The sequence below is a fragment of the Coregonus lavaretus genome, assembly GCF_964263955.1.
Source record: "Coregonus lavaretus genome assembly, chromosome: 28".
Classification (NCBI taxonomy): domain Eukaryota; kingdom Metazoa; phylum Chordata; class Actinopteri; order Salmoniformes; family Salmonidae; genus Coregonus; species Coregonus lavaretus.
Window position 1 is genome coordinate 34,497,801 of NC_140015.1, and position 20,474 is coordinate 34,518,274.

General features: G+C 41.7%; 1 protein-coding gene across 1 annotated transcript; it reads right to left on the reverse strand.

Moving 5' to 3' along the window:
- Positions 1 to 501: 501 nt before the first annotated feature.
- LOC311103441 (somatostatin receptor type 2-like) lies at positions 502 to 15,350 on the reverse strand. The gene is made up of 3 exons (XM_084145011.1): positions 15,338 to 15,350; positions 4,683 to 5,454; positions 502 to 3,739 (listed from the first exon to the last, which is right to left on the reverse strand). Exons 2-3 carry the CDS (start codon positions 5,391 to 5,393, stop codon positions 3,329 to 3,331), a joined length of 1,122 nt encoding a protein of 373 aa, XP_084001137.1. The 5' UTR covers positions 5,394 to 5,454; positions 15,338 to 15,350; the 3' UTR covers positions 502 to 3,328.
- Between the last annotated feature and the right edge of the window lie 5,124 nt (positions 15,351 to 20,474).

Consider the following 20,474-nt stretch of genomic DNA (forward strand, 5'->3'; position numbering starts at 1 on the left):
GTTTCTGATATGTTTTATAACCCAACCCTGATCTGTACTTCTCCACAACTTTGTCCCTGACCTGTTTGGAGAGAGCTCCTTGGTCTTCATGGTGCCGCTTGCTTGGTGGTGCCCCTTGCTTAGTGGTGTTGCAGACTCTGGGGCCTTTCAGAACAGGTGTGTATATATACTGAGATCATGTGACAGATCATGTGACACTAATATTGCACACAGGTGGACTTTATTTAACTAATTATGTGACTTCTGAAGGTAATTGGTTGCACCAGATCTTATTTAGGGGCTTCATAGCACAGGGGGTGAATACATATGCACGCACCACTTCTCCGTAATTTATTTTTTTGAATTTTTTTTAAACAAGTAATTTTTTTTCATTTCACTTCACCAATTTCGACTATTTTGTGTATGTCCATTACATGAAATCCAAATAAAAGTCAATTTAAATTACAGGTTGTAATGCAACAATAGGAAAAACGCCAAGGGGTATGAATTATTTTGCAAGGCACTGTATGGCCACAAAACACACACACACAGGAGTGTGGCGCCAGAGCCTGAACAGGGGACAAACTAAGACAAATTGGGCAGCATGTCTGTGACTAACTTCGGGTCAGGTGACCCTTTATGCAAGACGAGAAGGATGTGTACTGACTGTTTAAGCTAGATCTACAGTATAGTACACTCTACACACTACTGTATAGGGCATAGATCCACAGGTTATACCTGTGAGATTTAGAGAGTAGGGGAAGGGAGTGATGATGATAATGGGGTGTAGAAGGAACACACCTGCACCCCTTTGAGGGTACGATGTGTTCTAGCCCTTCTCAAATTCATATTGCTCAGACTGGATGCCTCAGCGTGACCTCTGACCTCCCAAAGCGAGGGCACATTGCTCACAGAGTGGAAACAACGTGATTTGAACCAGTATGTGCCCAGTGGGAATGCTCCATATGCCAGCGTGCCAGAGTTGACCTCTCAGAAAGAGTATGGGGTATGTGGGTGATTGTCCTGCCCTAGGTAGCCTGGGATGAGCTCAGCATCTCAAACACGACATGACTCAGCAAGCCTGAAGACCAGCTATAAAACTTGGGTCAAATGCAGGTCAAACAGCTGCCAAACTATAAATGAATCCATGATGCGGTAGAGCTTTATCGGTGTTTGTAGCATGATCTGCAGTGTTTTTGAAGTCTGCCATTTTGAATTGTAACTGATCAAACTGGATTTCTTCTTTGGGCTTTGAAGCAATGTTGCTTGATTGATAAACAGATTAGCGCTGCTTAATTTACAGCAATGAAGACCACTACAGTATTCAATACCAGCTGAAGCAAAGACGGGTCTTTCTTGGACATTATACTGTACATAATAGCAACAGTTTATGGATGACGTGAAACATGACAAGGGATGGTTTAAAATAGGACTGGAGAATAGTGATTGAAAAATGCATTGTCTTTGCTATCTAAACTATCAAACAGTTCTATTCAGCTTGGATGAAACATTTATTAAATTATTCTCAATCATGACACGACAATGTTGACTTGACAATTACGGCACACATTGAGTCTATACAGTCTAGCAGCGGTTTGGTTAGTGATTAGCTTTGGTCGATGCCATGCTAATGCCATCAATATAACAACATTTCAGCATTCATCTCTGTAGTAAAACTCTACGCTTTTCCTGATTATGTGACCTGACAAAGAAACACTCTGGGCTAGAATAATAATTTGGGCCCTGAGTTTCTCCAGATGAGGTCACTTGGTTCCCATACTTCTTCTAATCATGGCCTTGGACTGAATGCTGTATCAAATAAAACACTGTGGACAGTACACACACACTCACTCACTCTCTCTCTCTCTCTCTCTCACACGTACACATACACACACACACACAGAGAGAGAGAGAGAAACGGTTCAATTATACAGTGAGGGTGCATTCACAGTTATTGGGAGACTTCATACAGTCACTCATCATTCATTAGGTCGTGTGATTCCAACTCTGTAACTCTGTTCAGCTGTAGGTCCATGACTCACTGCTGACTATTTGTCCACAGCAAATGTGTCTTGCTGAGCCTAAAAAAAGAAGCACTAAGGTCAACCATAATGTTAAACCGACTTTACGGTGTCCATATTTGGACAGCAGCAGTCTCAGCAGGACTTGTGCCAGCGACTTAGCCATGTGGGATATCATGTGTTTTTATATCATTTCAAAGTAGTCCCAACATCTCTACTGTTCCTCCTCTCTCTGTAGAAAGTAATTAGACAACCAAACCACACCTTGGTGTAGTGATCCAGAGGTGATGTGGTCTTCTGCTCACGGTTGTGTTAAGTAATACAGTATCTGAGCATAGAGGCATGTTACTAAATCCACATTCTGCAGAGCCCACCATTTTGGACACACAATCTTTGTAAACAGACAATATGCACACGGTGAGTCTGCTATAGTCCTAGTCTCACTTTGGCATACTTCTTACGTCCTAGTCTGGTGTTTACTCGGCTACAGGACAACGTGACAAAGACAAAGATGGAGGTTCACCCTGCTAGTGTAAACGTATGTGAAGGGAATCCTTGATCTCCATGGTTAAGTCTCATCTGATGTCAATCAGTAACTGTAAGTAACGGTCTGGGACTTATTAATCAGGACACAACATGGCAAAATGTTCTGCAGCAGAAAACAAATGTTTCTTATTGGACAAGTTCAGGTAGCACTTCCCGGTTTCAGTCCCTTTCTTCCTTTTGGGGCCTAATGAACACAACCCTGTTCTGGTCCTCATGTGATCCTGTCACTGTCCACTCCTTCCCAGTGTCAATACACTAAGTACTCGTCTTCAGCTTTCCACCCAAACAGAGAGCAAAGTCACAGCTACAGTTAGTATTCTCTCCTTTATGACTATATTACAATTGATGGGTTTTACCACCAGGAAAACCCACTGTCATTATCATTGTATGTCTTTTTAGAAAGTAAAGAGAGAGGTTGTAAACAGAAATATGAGACATGAAGAGGGTGATAACAGCCGTTGAGGAGCAGACACCATGAGGGCTTAGTTCCTTTGGCCTTTTTTCACCTCATCCACGGGGGAAGAGAATGCTTACAGAATATCACACTATGAGATCAACTACAATCACTCTCCCTACATGAGTTGTTCATAGGGCATGATAACAGGTCAGGATGATCAATTCCATCTGCAGAAACATGTGTGTTTGTTTCTGTGTGAGTTTGTGTGCATGTGTTTTGTTTGTGTTTTTGTTTGTGTGTGATGAGCTTGTGAGGGAGCTTTGATGTGAAATCAAAGATGTCTGTATAGATCACACATAAGGGGATGCGTTAGTGTAAACAAACATCAAATGCTGGTCTGCAGGTCTCCATTGAGCAGCGTGCTTTGAGTCTCCGTGGGGTCATTCATCATACGAGACTTGTCCTGCTTGCTGTCGCTGCGCTCAATCACATCCAGCCCGCCCACCTTCTTCCGACACAGAACGTTCTGGAAGCTCTTCTTGAAGTTCTCTGACAGGAACGCGTAAAGGATGGGGTTGGCACACGAGTTGGCGTAACCCAGGACCACCACGAAGGCAAAGGTGCTCCTCAGGAAGGGCGTGGTGGAGATGGTTCCTGTCACCGAAGTCACATTGAAGACATAGAAGGGCAGCCAGCAGAAGACGAACACGGCAACCACGATGGACACCATGCGGGTCACCTTCCTCTCCGAGCGCTTCCTCTTAGTGGACCCGACACGGATCCCTGAGGACTTCACCTAAAAAATAATAGATTTTATTTGTATAGCTTTAAAAAAAATAGGTAAATATTAGGGGACCCGACACGGATCCCTGAGAACTTCACTTTGATAGTAGTAATAATTATAGATTTGATCTGTATAGCCCACTTTAAAATATAGGTAAATATAGCTACATCTCAAGGCACTTCAACACACAGGCAAAAACAATAGATTAAAGTAGACACACCCTGCTACCATGACAACATACAATAGGGCACAACAATTTAGTCAGCTTAAAATGAAAATAAAAGTATAGAAAGACGGCAGTAGTCTTGGAGTTGTCAGTCTCATCTATGTAGGTCAGCCTCTGTCTCAGCAGGAGTTGTATCAGTAGCATGATGACACTGAGGCTGTCCTAATATGGACACCGTAGTGGTGGCAGAACGGTGTAAAACAAGTATGACCTTGATGGTGATGGTGAGGTAACAGGAAGATGACCATGAGACTGACCTTGATGGTGATGGTGAGGTAACAGGAAGATGACCATGAGACTGACCTTGATGGTGAGGTAACAGGCAGATGACCATGAGACTGACCTTGATGGTGATGGTGAGGTAACAGGAAGATGACCATGAGACTGACCTTGATGGTGATGGTGAGGTAACAGGCAGATGACCATGAGACTGACCTTGATGGTGAGGTAACAGGCAGATGACCATGAGACTGACCTTGATGGTGAGGTAACAGGCAGATGACCATGAGACTGACCTTGATGGTGATGGTGAGGTAACAGGCAGATGACCATGAGACTGACCTTGATGGTGAGGTAACAGGCAGATGTCCATGAGACTGACCTTGATGATGAGGTAACAGGCAGATGACCATGAGACTGACCTTGATGATGATGAGAAGGTAACACAGGCAGATGACCATGAGACTGACCGTGATGGTGATGTAACAGGCAGATGACCATGAGACTGACCTTGATGATGATGAGAAGGTAACACAGGCAGATGACCATGAGCGGGAGGAAGAAACCCAGGACGAAGGTGTAGAACATGAAGGCGGTGTAGTAGGCCTCCTCGGGCTCTGGCCACACGATGGTACAGAAGCAACTATTGTGCTTGGTGATTAAACCGCTGTAGATAATGATGGGCAGGTTGACCAGGAGCGACACCCCCCACACCGCCAGGTTGATGGTCTTGGCCATACGTGGTTTACGCCACTTGGTGGACCGGATGGGGTGCACCACGGCCAGGTAGCGGTCGATGCTCATGACCATAAGGCAGAAGATGGAGGTGAACTGGTTGAGTGAGTCCACTGTCATGACCACGCGGCACAGCACCGCACCAAACGGCCAGTGGACCAGCGCCAACTGAATGGCGATGAACGGTAACCCCAACATGAACAGAACATCTGCAACCGCCAAATTCATGATGTAAATATTCGTGACCGTCTTCATCTTGGCGTAGCGCAGGATGACGTAGATCACCAGGGCATTGCCGCAGAGACCGATACCACACACCAGGAAGTAGAGGAAGGTGATGACCATGGTGCTGGTCTGGTTGAACGTGTTGTCACCAGTATAGGTACCATTGGGTTCCGTTGACTCGTTGCCCAGAATAAAGCTGTCGTACATCAGGGGTTCTTCGGTTATGTTGGGGAGCGAGGAGGGGAACACCCAGGAGTCCATGGCGGCTCTGGTTCCTCAATGTCTCTCAGATATCCAAGGAGCTTTGACTATGACATCCCACCTGCATGGATGGAAGAAAAGAACAGAATCAATGTGGTGTCTCTCTCGCTCTCTGTCTCTCAGTCGCTCTCTCTAGGGAACAAACATTTTTGAAAGGCCTCCCAAAACATAACAGCACACAGTTATGAAATATGAATGTACATTTACTCTCTGTCCCCCTCCCCCCTCAGATTTAGAGTTTCATTAGGAACAATCTTCATTTTTTTGGTCCCTAATGAACCTCAAAGATCATTGCAGTTCTTGTTTTTCTAAGTTGAGGTGCCTTGGGGTAAATTGTTTTGGATTTTCAAGTCCCTCCGTTTAACACCCTTTTTGTCCAAGCTGCGTTTAAACACGTTTGATAATATTTGTTTATTATATTAGCAATAACTAGTGGTGGGAAAAGTACCCAATTGTCATACTTGACGATACCTTAATAGAATATGACTCAAGTAAAAGTGAAAGTCACCCAGTAAAATATTACTTGAGTAAAAGCCTAAAAGTATTTAGTTTTAAATATACTTCAGTTTCAAACGTAAATGTAATCTCTCAAATATACTTAAGTATCAAAAGTATGTCATTTTAAATTCCTTATATTATTAAACAGGCACCATTTTATTTTTTTCTTCTTCTGGAGAACCAGGGGCACACTCCAACACAGACATCATTTACAAACAAAGCATGTGTCTTTAGTGAGTCTGCCAGATCAGAGGCAGTAGGGATGACCAGGGATGTTCTCTTGATAAGTGAGTGAATTGGACATTTTTTCTGTCCTGCTAAGCATTCAAAATGTAATGAGTACTTTTGGGTGTCAGGGAAAATGTATGGAGTAAAAATGACATTATTTTCTTTAGGAATGTAGTTAAGTAAAAGTTGTCAAAAATATAAATAGTAAAGTACAGATAACAAAAAAACGACTTGAGTAGTGCTTTTAAGTAGTTTTACTTAAGTACTTTACACCACTGGCTATAACAACATGAAGACTATTATGACTGTCTACAAATGCTTATGTGTAAACTGTAGCATAACTAGAAGTGACTGTCTTTCCAGACAATGCAGGTAAGTCTGCCCCCCTCAGCTCTGAGGATGGCACATGCTGCTGACTTAATTTATTAGGATTTTAATAAGTGTGCCACGCTTGTGCTGTTGCAATAAAACCATGCTCATCCTAGACTACATTAATAATAACCTGGCTCAAACCAGGAAGAGATGGGATGGCTTTGTGGTCCTCTGTAGCTCAGCTGGTAGAGCACGGCGCTTGTAACGCCAAGGTAGTGGGTTCGATCCCCGGGACCACCCATACACAAAAAAAAATTTATGCACGCATGACTGTAAGTCGCTTTGGATAAAAGCGTCTGCTAAATGGCATATTATTATTATTATTATTATTTTGAAACCACACAGGCAGACCTGGTTTAAATACTATTTTAAATTATTTTAAATACTTTACCTGGGCTTGATTGAGCTTGCCTGGTGTAATGGAACCAATGAAATAGTCCCAGAACTGGAAACCCCACCCATCTGGCACTCCAGACGGACTCAAACACTCAAAGTATTCGAAAGAACACATACTATTTGAACCCAGGTCTGGCACACAGGGCAACTTGCTCTCCCCTACCTCCCATGCATTGGGTATATATTTACTAATGTCCTTATGTAACTTGGTAACCACTGGGTAACCTGTGTTGTAAGTCGCTCTGGATAAGAGCGTCTGCTAAATGACGTAAATGTAAAATGTAAATGTTGCAATCACACTCCAGACCATTGGTTCCTGGGGCCTCGTTTGTAAACCCTGCATACATACAAAATAGAACCCAAAATGTGCATGCGCCAGTTTTCACGCAAAAGTTGGCATTTATAAAAGTTTTACATGATGTGAGAATGTGCTCACCCCAAAAACTTTAGACCATGCGTACTCACATCTGCTAGTGGTTTAAATATTATATTGCACGCTGGCAAGTAAGCATTGTGTGCAAATGGGGGATATGATGAAAAGCTTATTCATAAAAAAACACAGGAAAACGTATTAACAAGAATGCAGCCATTTGCCATTGGTGAGAAGAGCGAAAATCAGTGTTTTATTTAAATCTAAAATAATTAGACATAGGAATCTTGTTCCTATTATTTTATTTTCAAAACCATTGCCGAATAAATTCCTCACCTTTTCTGTCCGTGATGGGTTCATATTCCCGAAGGAGCCATAGCCTATAACAAATTACCATGCGCATCTCTCATTTAATTGGACCTAGTAGCCTAGTAAATACATGGATGTGCTATATGTAGGTTATTTCAAGTTTTGCAATATCAGCGAGGTTTATAATACCGGTATACAGTCGAATTTAACAGTTGAACAGTTTATGTTTTACATTGAAGTAGGCATATGTATGCTACTGTAAGTTAAAAAATATATATATATATCCTGCCCTAGACAATGTTTCAGAATTTGCAGGCAGTCCATCATATTTAGGTTGGGGGGAAAGTCGATGCTAAACATTGTTGAATCCAAACACTCTGCTGATAGTTCACAACTATTTGCCATTGTTTTCTTCCAGAAACGGACACAGTCATTTTCCAGATATAGCATAAATTAGGCCTACTGCTAAAGATTAAAGTGTTTTGCCAACACAGTAAATAGACCAGTAGCTTTATATAAAATCGGTATGGGTAGGATACAGTATTGATGTGCGATAGGAGCGTGACATCATTGCGTATTTAATCTCAGAGCCTATATTGATAAACTAAATATTGAACAACAATTCGTCGTCTGCATGCTGTGGCCTAATGCCAATAGTTCCAAATTATACAGCAAATAAAGGATGTTATTGTCTCTATAAAAGGTGAATGGAGGGCGTCTTCCAGGCAGAGTTTTAATGCTCGTTCACACGTGCACAGTTTTATGACAGGTCTGATTCATAACTGGAAACATGCTATGTATGGCTTGCGCCAAGTTTATAAATCTCAATATTTCTGTAAGTGCACAAACTTTTCAGAAATGGCGCACGCAGAAATTGAGTGTGAAATTTACGTAACGTTATAAATGAGGCCCCTGGTCCTAGAGGTGTCTGTTGAGAGAGAGACTCTTGGTTGGCTGGTTCAGCCACAGCCTCTGTCTACAGTCAGCCTGTGGTAATCAGTACTGGGTAAGCCCCATGATCTTCGAAAATCGATGGGGATAGACCCATATCCTGTCCACAAATGCATAGGCATCATGCTCCATTAACGCCCATTAACCGAGGGCACATGTCCCCTGATTTGTATCCCATTTGTGATAAAACATACAGTGCCTTCAGAAAGTATGTTTGGTCACTGGCCTACACACAATACCCCATAATGTCAAAGTGGAATTTGTTTCGATCTTTTTTTTAAAATTACTATTACAAATGAAAGCTCAAATGTCTTGAGTCAATAAGTATTCAACCCCTTTGTTATGGCAAGCCTAAATAAGTTCAGGAGTAAACATTTGCTTAACAAGTCACATAATAAGTTGCATGGACTCACTATGTGTGCAATACAGTGTTTAATATGATTTTTTAATCACTACCTCATCTCTGTACCCCCATACAATTATCTGCAAGGTCCCTCAGTCGAACAGTGGATTTCAAACACAGATTCAACCACAAAGCTAAGGGAAGTTTTCCAATGCCTCGCAAAGAAGGGCACCTATTGATAGATGGGTGGGGGGAAAAAAGCAGACATTGAATATTCCTTTGAGGATAGTGAAGTTACTAATTACACTTTGGATGGTGTATCAATACACCCAGTCAATACAAAGATACAAACAAAGCCTTCCTAACTCAGTTGCCAGAGAGGAAGAAAACTGCTCAGGGATTTCAACATCAGGCCAATGGTGATTTTAAAACAGTTACAGAGTTTAATGGCTATGATAGGAGAAAACTGAGGATGGATCACCAACATTGTAGTTACCAACATAACACATCACTGAGTAAAACTTCACATTTTCAAGCATGGTGGTGGCTGCATTATGTTGTGGGTATGCTTGTCATCGGCAAGGACAAGATTTCTTTAGGATAAAAATAAACAGAATAGAGCTACCCACAGGCAAAAAATCCTAGTGGAAAACCTATAGGCCAAATACACACTGGAGATGCTTATCAAGATGACATTGAATGTTCCTGAGTGGCCTAGTTACAGTTTTGACTTAAATTGGCTTTAAAATCTATGGCAAGACTTGAAAATGGCTGTCTAGCAATGATCAACAACCAACTTCACAGAGCTTTAAGAATTTAAAAAAGAATAATATGCAAATATTGAACAATCCAGGTGTGCAAAGCTCTTAGAGACTTACCCAGAAAGACTCACAGCTGTAATCGCTGCCAAAGGTGATTCTAACATGGATTGAATACTTATCTAATCAAGATATACAGTACCAGTCAAAGGTTTGGACATACCTACTCATTCAAGGGTTTTTCTTTATTTTTTGCTATTTTCTACATTGTAGAATAATAGTGAAGACTTCAAAACCATGAAATAACACATATGGAATCATGTAGTAACCAAAAAAGTGTTTAAAAAATCAAAATATATATTATATTTGAGATTCTGCAAATAGCCACCCTTTGCCTTGATGACAGCTTTGCACACTCTTGGCAGTCTCTCAACCAGCTTCACCTGAAATGCTTTTCTAACAGTTTCTACATATGCTTTTCCTTCACTCTGCCGTCCGACTCATCCCAAACCATCTCAATTTGGTTGAGGTCGGGGGATTGTGGAGGCCAGGTCATCTGATGCAGCACTCCATCACTCTCCTTCTTGGTAAAATAGCCCTTACACAGCCTGGAGGTGTGTTGGGTCATTGTCCTGTTGAAAAACAAATGATTGTCCCACTATGCCCAAACCAGATGGGATAGCGTAACGCTGCAGAATGCTGTGGTAGCCATTCTGGTTAAGGGTAATCATCACCAAAGCACCCCCTCACCATAACACCTCATCCTCCATGCTTTACGGTGGGAACTACACATGCGGAGATCATCCGTTCACCCACACCGCGTCTCACAATGACAATGCGGTTGGAACCAAAAATCTCAAATTTGGACTCCAGACTAAAGGACAATTTTCCACCGGTCTAATGTCTATTGCTTATGTTTCTTGGCCCAAGTAGGTCTCTTCTTCTTATTGGTGTCCTGTAATAGTGGTTTCTTTGCAGCAATTCGACCATGAAGGCCTGATTCACACAGTCCCCTCTGAACAGTTGATGTTGAGATGTCTATGTGATTTGAATTCTGTGAAGCATTTATTTGGGCTGCAATTTCTGAGGCTGGTAACTCTAATGAACATTTCCTCTGCAGCAGAGGTAACTCTGGGTCTTCCATTCCTGTGGCGGTCCTCATGAGAGCCAGTTTCATCATAGTGCTTGATGGTTTTTACGACTGCACTTGAAGAAACTTTCAAAGTTCTTGAAATGTTCCGTATTGACTGTCCTTCATGTCTTAAAGTAATGATGGACTGTCGTTTCTCTTTGCTTATTTGAGCTGTTCTTGCCATAATATGGATTTGGTCTTTTACCAAATAGGGCTATCTTCTGTATAACCCCCCCCCCCCTACCTTGTCACAGCACAACTGATTGGCTCAAACGCATTAAGAAGGAAATACATTCCACAAATTTACTTTTAACAAGGCACACCTGTTAATTGAAATGCATTCCAGGTGACTACCTCATGAAGCTGGTTGAGAGAATGCCAAGAGTGTGCAAATCTGTCATCAAGGCAAAGGGTGGCTATTTGAAGAATCTAAAATCTAAAATATATTTTGATTTGTTTAACACTTTTTTGGTTACCTCATGATTCCATATGTGTTATTTCATAGTTTTGATGTCTTCGCTATTATTCTACAATGTAAGAAATAGTAAAAATAAAGAAAAACCCTTGAATGAGTAGGTGTGTCCAAACTTTTGACTGGTAGTGTATGTTAGTGTTTTATTTTTCATATATGTTTTTTATTTATTTTTATTTTTACAAATTGTAGAAATGTTCTTCCACTTTGACATTACAGAATATTTTGTGTAGATCATTGACCAAAAATGACAATTAAATCCATTCTAATCCCACTTTGTAACACAACAAAATCAAGGAGTTTGAATACTTTCCGAAGGCACTGTACATGACATCTCTGCAGGAGGGTCCAGCTGTTTATGCACTCAGTCTTTGGTTTCACAGCATGTTGGGTACTTTTTTCACTATTCAGCCATAAAAGCCCTTATCAAATGTAATCACATAGCAGATTAAAAGATGTAACAGTAGGGTCCTGGTGTGTGTTTTGAGAGCTCCGCTGGGAATTCTCTCTCCTTTTAAATACAATATAGAACAGCTTAAGTTCTGCCTTTTATCTGAAGTCAAAGTATAGGTTTCCTTCTAGCTTATGCTGTCATGTCTACTGGACTAGCACACTGCAACACACACACACACACACACACACACACACCCATACACACACGTATGCACATACACATTCGCATGTATGCACTCACACACACACTGAGCTACACACACCATAGGGAAATCATTCAGTCAACTCCCCAGTCACAGCCCCCTTCCTGAGAACTGCTTGTCCTTCACTTGATACTAGACTATATTCTTCCCTCAGTAAATAACAACCCAAAGGTTACTCCTCTCCACTGTTATAGAAAACATGTATTTATTAGGGGGTGGGAATTAATGCAAATTAGTATGTAAATTATTCCTGCCTAAGTAATTGAAAGAAAGAAAGGACCGCGGCACCTCAATCAGTGAGCCGTGACAGATTCAAATTGGAGTGTAGGTCGGTGTCAGCACACAGTGAGAGGAATGCCCCCTGCCAACCTGAGATAATATCAATATCATAACATGTTTCATTATGCCAATTTGTCATTGCACCTCCTGCACAATGAAAGCTGCCAGTTGTTTGAGATATGGGTATTGTTGTGCTAAATAAGCAACACCAGATACGAGGGAGGGGTGTGTGGGATGTTGAAAACAAAACAGTCAAACAGATGATGACATTGCCTATGCCATGTGTCCATGTGTGCTTCCCAAATAACACCTTATTCCCTTTATGGTGCACTACTTTTGACCAGGGCCCATAAGGTGTCCTCTGCCCATAGGGTGTTATTTGGGGCGCAGACCATTGGCTAGATTCTATCAGATCCACACTAGCTGACACCCACATAGCGGTTGTTTGGCGGTGTCAGTAGTGGAACTGAATTAGAGCTGTCAAATACACAAGCGGCTCCCGGCATTATACCGAAAGCATTATACCTAAAACGACAGTCGCATTACGAGAAATCCAGCCTTGTTCGAACACCTCGATTAGGCTGATAGAAATCCTCATTATGTTGTTTAGTGAAAAGCTAGCTCGTCACCTACCGTGCCAGGGATAAAGAGAGTAGCCTAACAACTGAAACGGTTTCTATCAATGCACCAAATTCACAACACTGCTATACACTGAGTGTACAAAACATTAGGAACACCTGTTCTTTCCATGACATAGATTGACCAGGTGAATCCAGGTGAAAGCTATGATCCCTTATTGATGTCACTTGTTAAATCCACTTCAGTCAGTGTAGCTGAAGGGGAGGAGGCAGGTTAAATAAGGATGTTTAAGCCTTGAGACAATTGAGACATGGGTGAATGGGCAAGACAAAATATTTAAGTGCCTTTGAATGGGGTATGGTAGTAGGTGCCAGGCGCACTGGTTTGAGTGTGTCAAGAACTGCAACTGCAACGATGCTGGGTTTTTCATGCTCAACAATTTCCTGTGTGTATCAAGAATGGTCCACCACCCAAAGGACATCCAGCCAACTGACACAACTGTGGGAAGCATTGGAGTCAACATGGGCCAGCATCCCTGTAGAATGCTTTCGACACCTTGTAGAGTCCATGCCCCGCTGAATTGAGGCTGTTCTGAGGGCAAAAGGGGGGTGCAACTCAATATTAGGAAGGTGTTCCTAATGTTTTGTACACTCAGTGTAATTACCTAATCATATTCTGCATCCCAAATTGCACCCTATTACCTACATAGTGTAATACTTTTGACCAGGGCCCATGGGGAATAGGGTGCCATTTGAGATTAACAGATGCATGATGTAACATGTTTGCTCCATGCTTACATGTACAATTTTGGACTCGTTGAAATGGAATCGTTGGGTTGACGTTGGCTACTGAACTATTAATAGATGCACTGTACAGTATGTATTGAATGCAACATTGAGCAATCGGTCAACAAGTGGTTCAGTCTCAGTAGTCTGGATCTAAGCCTAGTGTTAGAATTGAAATATAATATAATTAAATAAAATACATTTAAATAGAATTAAATATAATATAATATAGAGAAGAAAAGACTAGAAGACCTCCCGTGGGCTGTTAAGGAACCTGATTCATTGTTATGCCAGATTACTCCCCTCTGTCTTTTCAGGCACTGCCTCAATAGAATAGACAACCTGTGGGCTGATCAGGCACCTGATAGAAAAACGGCTGAAATACGGAATGCTAATACAGCTGTCTGTCTAGAGGTCATTGGCGCGGAAAACTGTGAGGACCCAGTCGATACAATGTTGCAAGTTAGCTAGCGAAACCTCATGACAGACAGAGAGAGAGAGACAGGCGGGGTAGAGAAATGAATGCGATTGAATTAACCTGAACCGAACTGTTACTGTTTAAACCATGACGGGGTGTTCGTTTCATTTGGAATTAGCTTTTATTTTCATATTTACCACTATAGCAGTAAAAAATTGCATTTTAAACAAATAGGATAATGATTCAATTAGAGTCCCCCCGCCAAAGTTGGACATTTGTTTCATTTAGGGGAGCTCATGTCTCATTCAAGGACATAAGGAGGTATGAGATTTTGGGTAAGGCCCTGCGATAGACTAGCGTCCTGTCCAGGGGGTTACTCAAGCTGCCTCATGCTACAGAAACAGGAGATAGGCTCTTGCTACAAGACGTTCCGGGCCAGCTCGCACAAATCAAGACTGGCTTAATGCTTTACAGTGTGTTGATTTAGAATAGAATAACATAGAATAGACCACCCGTGGGCTGATCCTGCACCTGATAGATTGCAATCTTGTTCCGCAAAATTACCCCTGTGTCTCTTCAGGCTCAATGCTTTACATTGCTTTGGTTTAGAATAGAATAGAATAGGTCTCTGTTCAGGCACCTGATAGGTTGTCTACCTTGTTCTGCCAGTTTACAGACCTTTCTCTTCACTGGCTGGGTCAATGCTTTACAGTGCTTTGATTTAGAATAGACCACAAGTGCTGTTCAGGCACTACCCGACAGATTGCTACCTTGTTCAGACACACAGTGACTCTGTCACAAACCTTTGGCCCACTGATTTAAAGGGCTGTGTGGGAAATCTGGAGTTGAAGATAAGGAGCTACTCATCTGTTTGTTCATGCAGCAACAGACCATGTGAGCCAATGATCCATAAATTCAAATTCACGTTTCAGATGTGATCACAGAGAGGGGTCAGGGATTGAAACCATCAACACTTAAATATGCGCAAATTCTTTTCATGGCACCCAAGTTAAAAATGTCATTCGATCAGGAAATTGAAGTGCGTTGTTATCATGCCTGAAAGAGTTAATGCAATGATAGTCGTCTGATAAAATAGTGTCATAAATCACTCAGTCTATGAATGTGACAAGACATTAGAAAAAACTAAGTAGACTATAGTGATAGTGTGATTTGAAGCTTAAATATTAAATACATCTTTCAATAACATCAACACGCATGATTTCCATTGTGTTTTTCTTTACCATGATTACTGAATAAAAATTATAGCCTCGAATATTTTTTCATACACCTAAACTGACAGAAAATGTCAGTTTGAAAATTAATGGCATGTGTCAATGAATTTTAAGACCCGATATAACATGACATTTTGATAATGACACATTTCTATATTTTCCTTACCTTTAAAATCGATCAAATATCATCCAATGTAAAACTTTATTCCGTTTGTCTGAGTTCACTGGGTCTTCATTTCCCACCATGAAACCTTCTCAAACAACTCTCCAATACGTTCAGCCGAAACGAGGTTTGACAGCTCTCTGCCGTTTGAATTCACCGTTGAAAATAACCAACCTTTGATAATTTGCCATCATGCTGAAATAAGTTGTAAAAAAAGAGCGAGACCATTGAAAATAAGTCTACGCAAGAAAATAAATAACTGTAGGTGCCACGACTATGTGGCTCTGGCTACATGGTAAAGTGCGCACAGAGAATGCCTTGAGTGAAAAGGGCTGGATTGAGCAGAGATGCGGAGCGCGCGCAGCTTTTATTAGCTACTCACAGTTTGTAATGACAGACACCGGGTAGAGACCTCATACAGAGCTGTTGCTACTGCTTGCTACTGTTCTCCAGCCCAACACACAGATGGATTTAATGGTCCGTTATTTCCCTGTTCCTTCTCCGTTTCCTCCCATAAAAAAAAGAAAATGCATGCGGTAACCTCGTTGTCACCAGGCTATTACGTTAGGACTGAGCGAGCTGTCCTGAGCCAGCAGTCTTCTCGTAGTGACGAGAAGATAAAGGTGGTTAAGTGCTGAGGCCTTGTTTACCTCCGGTCTACATTTGAGTTGTGAGATTAAAAATAATGACTGGAAACTGTCATAATTGATTGATTATAGGTCAAGAGATCATCAAGTAAATCTATTGACCAAATCTATTGAAAATGTTTTTTATTTTTATTTTAGCTTTATTTAACTAGGCAAGTCAGTTAAGAACAAATTCTTATTTACAATGATGGCCTACACCGGCCAAACCCGGACGACGACCTATGGGACTCCCAATCACGGCAGGTTGTGATACAGGGGGTCCAGTATGAAAATGTATGCACTCACTAACTGTAAGTCCCTCTGGATAAGAGCTTCTGCTAAATGACTAAAATGTAAATGTAATACAGGCTGGAATCGAACCAGGGTGTCTGTAGTGACGTCTCAAGCACTGAGATGCAGTGCCTTAGACCGCTGCGCCACTCGGGAGCAAATAATGTTAGCATAATTATTAGACGTAAATTATGCCAGATACCTCTTGTATTTTTGTGTACAGCCTATATCAAACATACTGTTAATTGGACCCGGATTGTGAAAGTAGCCAACCAGTGAGGTAGGGGAGAGGACATGAGACACCGTACCAGCGACACACATAGCTTTGAGTGAACGAGACCCAAGTGATTCACACAGTGACCCTTTCCCCTTCTGGTCATCGACAGCTTCCAAACGCAAAGAAAGACAAAACAACATGCCCCAGACAGACAACTATTATCTTTGGCATAAAAAGAACAGCAAACACTGTTCTGCATGCCTTCATGCTGACCTGCAGCACTCTCATAGACTATTGTGCAGACATGGGTTCAAATACTATTCGAAATCATTTAAAATACTTTAGGGCTTGATTAAGCTTGCCTGACACAATGGAACCAATACAAAGTCCCCCAAAATGCAAAAAAAAAAGAAGAAAAACGTTTTTAATAGTATTTCTAATAGTATTTGAACCCTGGTATGAAACTGTGTGGAACAATAATGATTGTGTAACAGATTACACTACCATGTCCTTTCCTCTACTTCTTAGACCAGGGTGAAGAGTCAAATGTGGGTCCTAAATGGCACCCTATTCCCATAGCCGCGGGAAGTAGGGGTACTGAGGGTGCTGCAGCACCCCTGAAATATCCTAATATAGAAAACATTTTAATGATATTTTTTTTCCTTCTCACAAAAGTAGTGCACTGAGCCTTTACTCGTCCTGTATAAGCTGACCGATATAGCTGTCTGTAGAGTTCTTACTTGCTGTAGTGTTCTTACTTGCTGTAGTGTTCTTACTTGCTGTAGTGTTCTTACTTGCTGTAGTGTTCTTACTTGCTGTAGTGTTCTTACTTGTTACTTGCTGTAGTGTTCTTACTTGCTGTAGTGTTCTTACTTGCTGTAGAGTTCTTACTTGCTGTAGTGTTCTTACTTGCTGTAGTGTTCTTACTTGCTGTATTGTTCTTACTTGCTGTAGTGTTCTTACTTGCTGTAGTGTTCTTACTTGCTGTGGTGTTCTTACTTGCTGTAGTGTTCTTACTTGCTGTAGTGTTCTTACTTGCTGTAGTGTTCTTACTTGCTGTAGTGTTCTTACTTGCTGTGGTGTTCTTACTTGCTGTGGTGTTCTTACTTGCTGTAGTGTTCTTACTTGCTGTAGTGTTCTTACTTGCTGTAGTGTTCTTACTTGCTGTAGTGGTCTTACTTGCTGTAGAGTTCTTACTTGCTGTAGTGTTCTTACTTGCTGTAGTGTTCTTACTTGCTGTATTGTTCTTACTTGCTGTAGTGTTCTTACTTGCTGTAGTGTTCTTACTTGCTGTGGTGTTCTTACTTGCTGTAGTGTTCTTACTTGCTGTAGTGTTCTTACTTGCTGTGGTGTTCTTACTTGCTGTGGTGTTCTTACTTGCTGTGGTGTTCTTACTTGCTGTGGTGTTCTTACTTGCTGTAGTGTTCTTACTTGCTGTAGTGTTCTTACTTGCTGTGGTGTTCTTACTTGCTGTAGTGTTCTTACTTGCTGTATTGTTCTTACTTGCTGTAGTGTTCTTACTTGCTGTAGTGTTCATACTTGCTGTAGTGTTCTTACTTGCTGTAGTGTTCTTACTTGCTGTATTGTTCTTACTTGCTGTAGTGTTCTTACTTGCTGTAGTGTTCTTACTTGCTGTGGTGTTCTTACTTGCTGTAGTGTTCTTACTTGCTGTAGTGTTCTTACTTGCTGTAGTGTTCTTACTTGCTGTAGTGTTCTTACTTGCTGTGGTGTTCTTACTTGCGTATTCGGTGCTGCTGGCACTCTTTGGACATGATCCTTTCCATCCTACAGTGTAAGCCAGTAAGCGGACCTTCGATGACAGGGGGATTGTATCTGTGACACAGCAGATAAAAGATAATAAAACAAGGCCATGGCTGTGTGCGTCAAACCAATACCTTAATCTGCCACTTCTCCCCTTAACACTCACATTGGATAACCACAGACTTGTAACTTTCTGTTTTCCTTGAAATCCCCACCGTTCCTCCTTCCATTTCATTCCTACCCACTGGGCACACACTGGTTGAATCGATGTTGTTTTCACGTCATTTCAATGAAATTACGTTTCACCAACATGGAATAGACGTTGAATTGACATCTGTGCCCAGTGGGTAATCACTTGAACCACTTGGAGAATTGTCTAATTGCCTTCTAAAATAAATAGCGTATACCTGAAATGAAATCCAATTTTCTGTCTGTTTCACATTTGGAGATAGTGTTTCCTATTGTGATTGATATTCAGTGGGGTTGTAAGTCAGTCAGTACAAGGGCATCTGCTGAATGACTTGGCCACAGGCTGACTCTGATTGCATCCCAAATGGCACCTTATTCCCTATTTAGTGCACTCCTTTTGACCAGGGCCTATAGGGAATAGTGTGCCATTCGGGATGCAGCCTCTGTCTCTCTCTGCCCATGTTGATCTGATTGATTTCACTTTTGCCATCTGGCCCTACAGCAGAGCTCTTTGTATTCACTGGATCACAAGATGAGGAGTGTCTGAGTGAAAATATGTAGTACGAAGTAGTGCTGTTCTTAATGGAAGATAGGGAAAACCCATAACACACACACACACACACACAAACTAATACACACACAGACACACTGGTCAGCATAGTCTCATCTCCAATCAAGCTGCTGAATAAACGTGGTATTGTTTGATGTTCCTAATGACACACTCCACTCAGCATATGAAAGGTTGAGGTCCACGACCTGTGTGGTATTGTACTATTTCAGTCTCTTCCAGGTACTGTATAACACACCCTGCTGTCACGGATGCCGCCGAGGCTGCTCCTCCTCCTTGCTCGGGCAGGCTTCGGCGTTCGTCGTCCCCGGAGTACTAGCTACTACCGCTTGATGTTTTCGATGTTTGTTTTGTCATGTCTAGTTGGTGCACCTGTTTCGTATTCTGTATTGATTATGTTACCTGGACTTGTCCAATAAGAAAGGTTATTTTTCATTTTCCATTGCAAACAACAACAAAAAACAGTTGCGTGCCCTATCGATCGATTCTCCCTCACAAGTACACACTGACTGACTGCATCTCAGTAGTCTAAAGTGTCTTCCTCTGCTCATCTCTTCTCCCTTTCTCTGCACTGACTTGAAAGAACTGAAAAGGAGTACGCAAATCCCCTGACAGCCCTTGTACTGTCTTCACTCAGACACAGATAGAGGTCAACGGGTGCCTGAGCACCTGCCCTTTCGCCCTCCTATGAGAAAAGTGCCCTTTCAGATTGGTGGCGTTTTTTTATTATTATATTTTTATTTAACTTTTAATCTATTCTCTCTCTCTTGTTATTTAAATGAATCTGCCATCAAACTAGCTCATAAAAAAAAAAGTAAAATTCCTGCTCCCCAGCTTCTCTGCCACCACACGAGTGCATGCACTGCACTCCTCCTGCAGGCAGAAGCTACCGGCATAGAATGGAATTGTAGAAGTGGCTCCCTTTTGAGTTGCATGTGTCAACTCACTGTCAGGAACAGGAAAGGCTTCAATTCCACTGTTTGTTAGGAGGCCTAAGAGGCAGATGTCATCAGCAGAATAAACTCCAATCACAGGTAAAGACTAGTTATATTTTTAAACAGCATAGATAACTAGCTAGCTAACTATCTGATTTACATCATCTACATTCACTATGATCAGATGATAGCCTACCCCTCTGCCCTCTCTTTGAGCAGTAGGCTATAAGCTCGCTTACAGTGGGATGAGTGTGATTTAGCAGAAAATAAAGGCCTATTCTAAAAAATACATATGTTGATGTTTGGCTACAGGAGCATTAGACAATTCAAAGAGGACAGTCTCTGACTAGGGTGGCTGGAGTCTTTGACAATTTTTAGGGCCTTCCTCTGATACCGCCTGGTATAAAGGTCCTGGATGGCAGGAAGCTTGGCCCCAGTGATGTACTAGGCCGTACGCACTACCCTCTGTAGTGCCTTGCGGTCGGAGGCCAAACAGTTGCCATACCAGGCAGTGATGCAACCAGTTAGGATGCTCTCGATGGTGCAGCTGTAG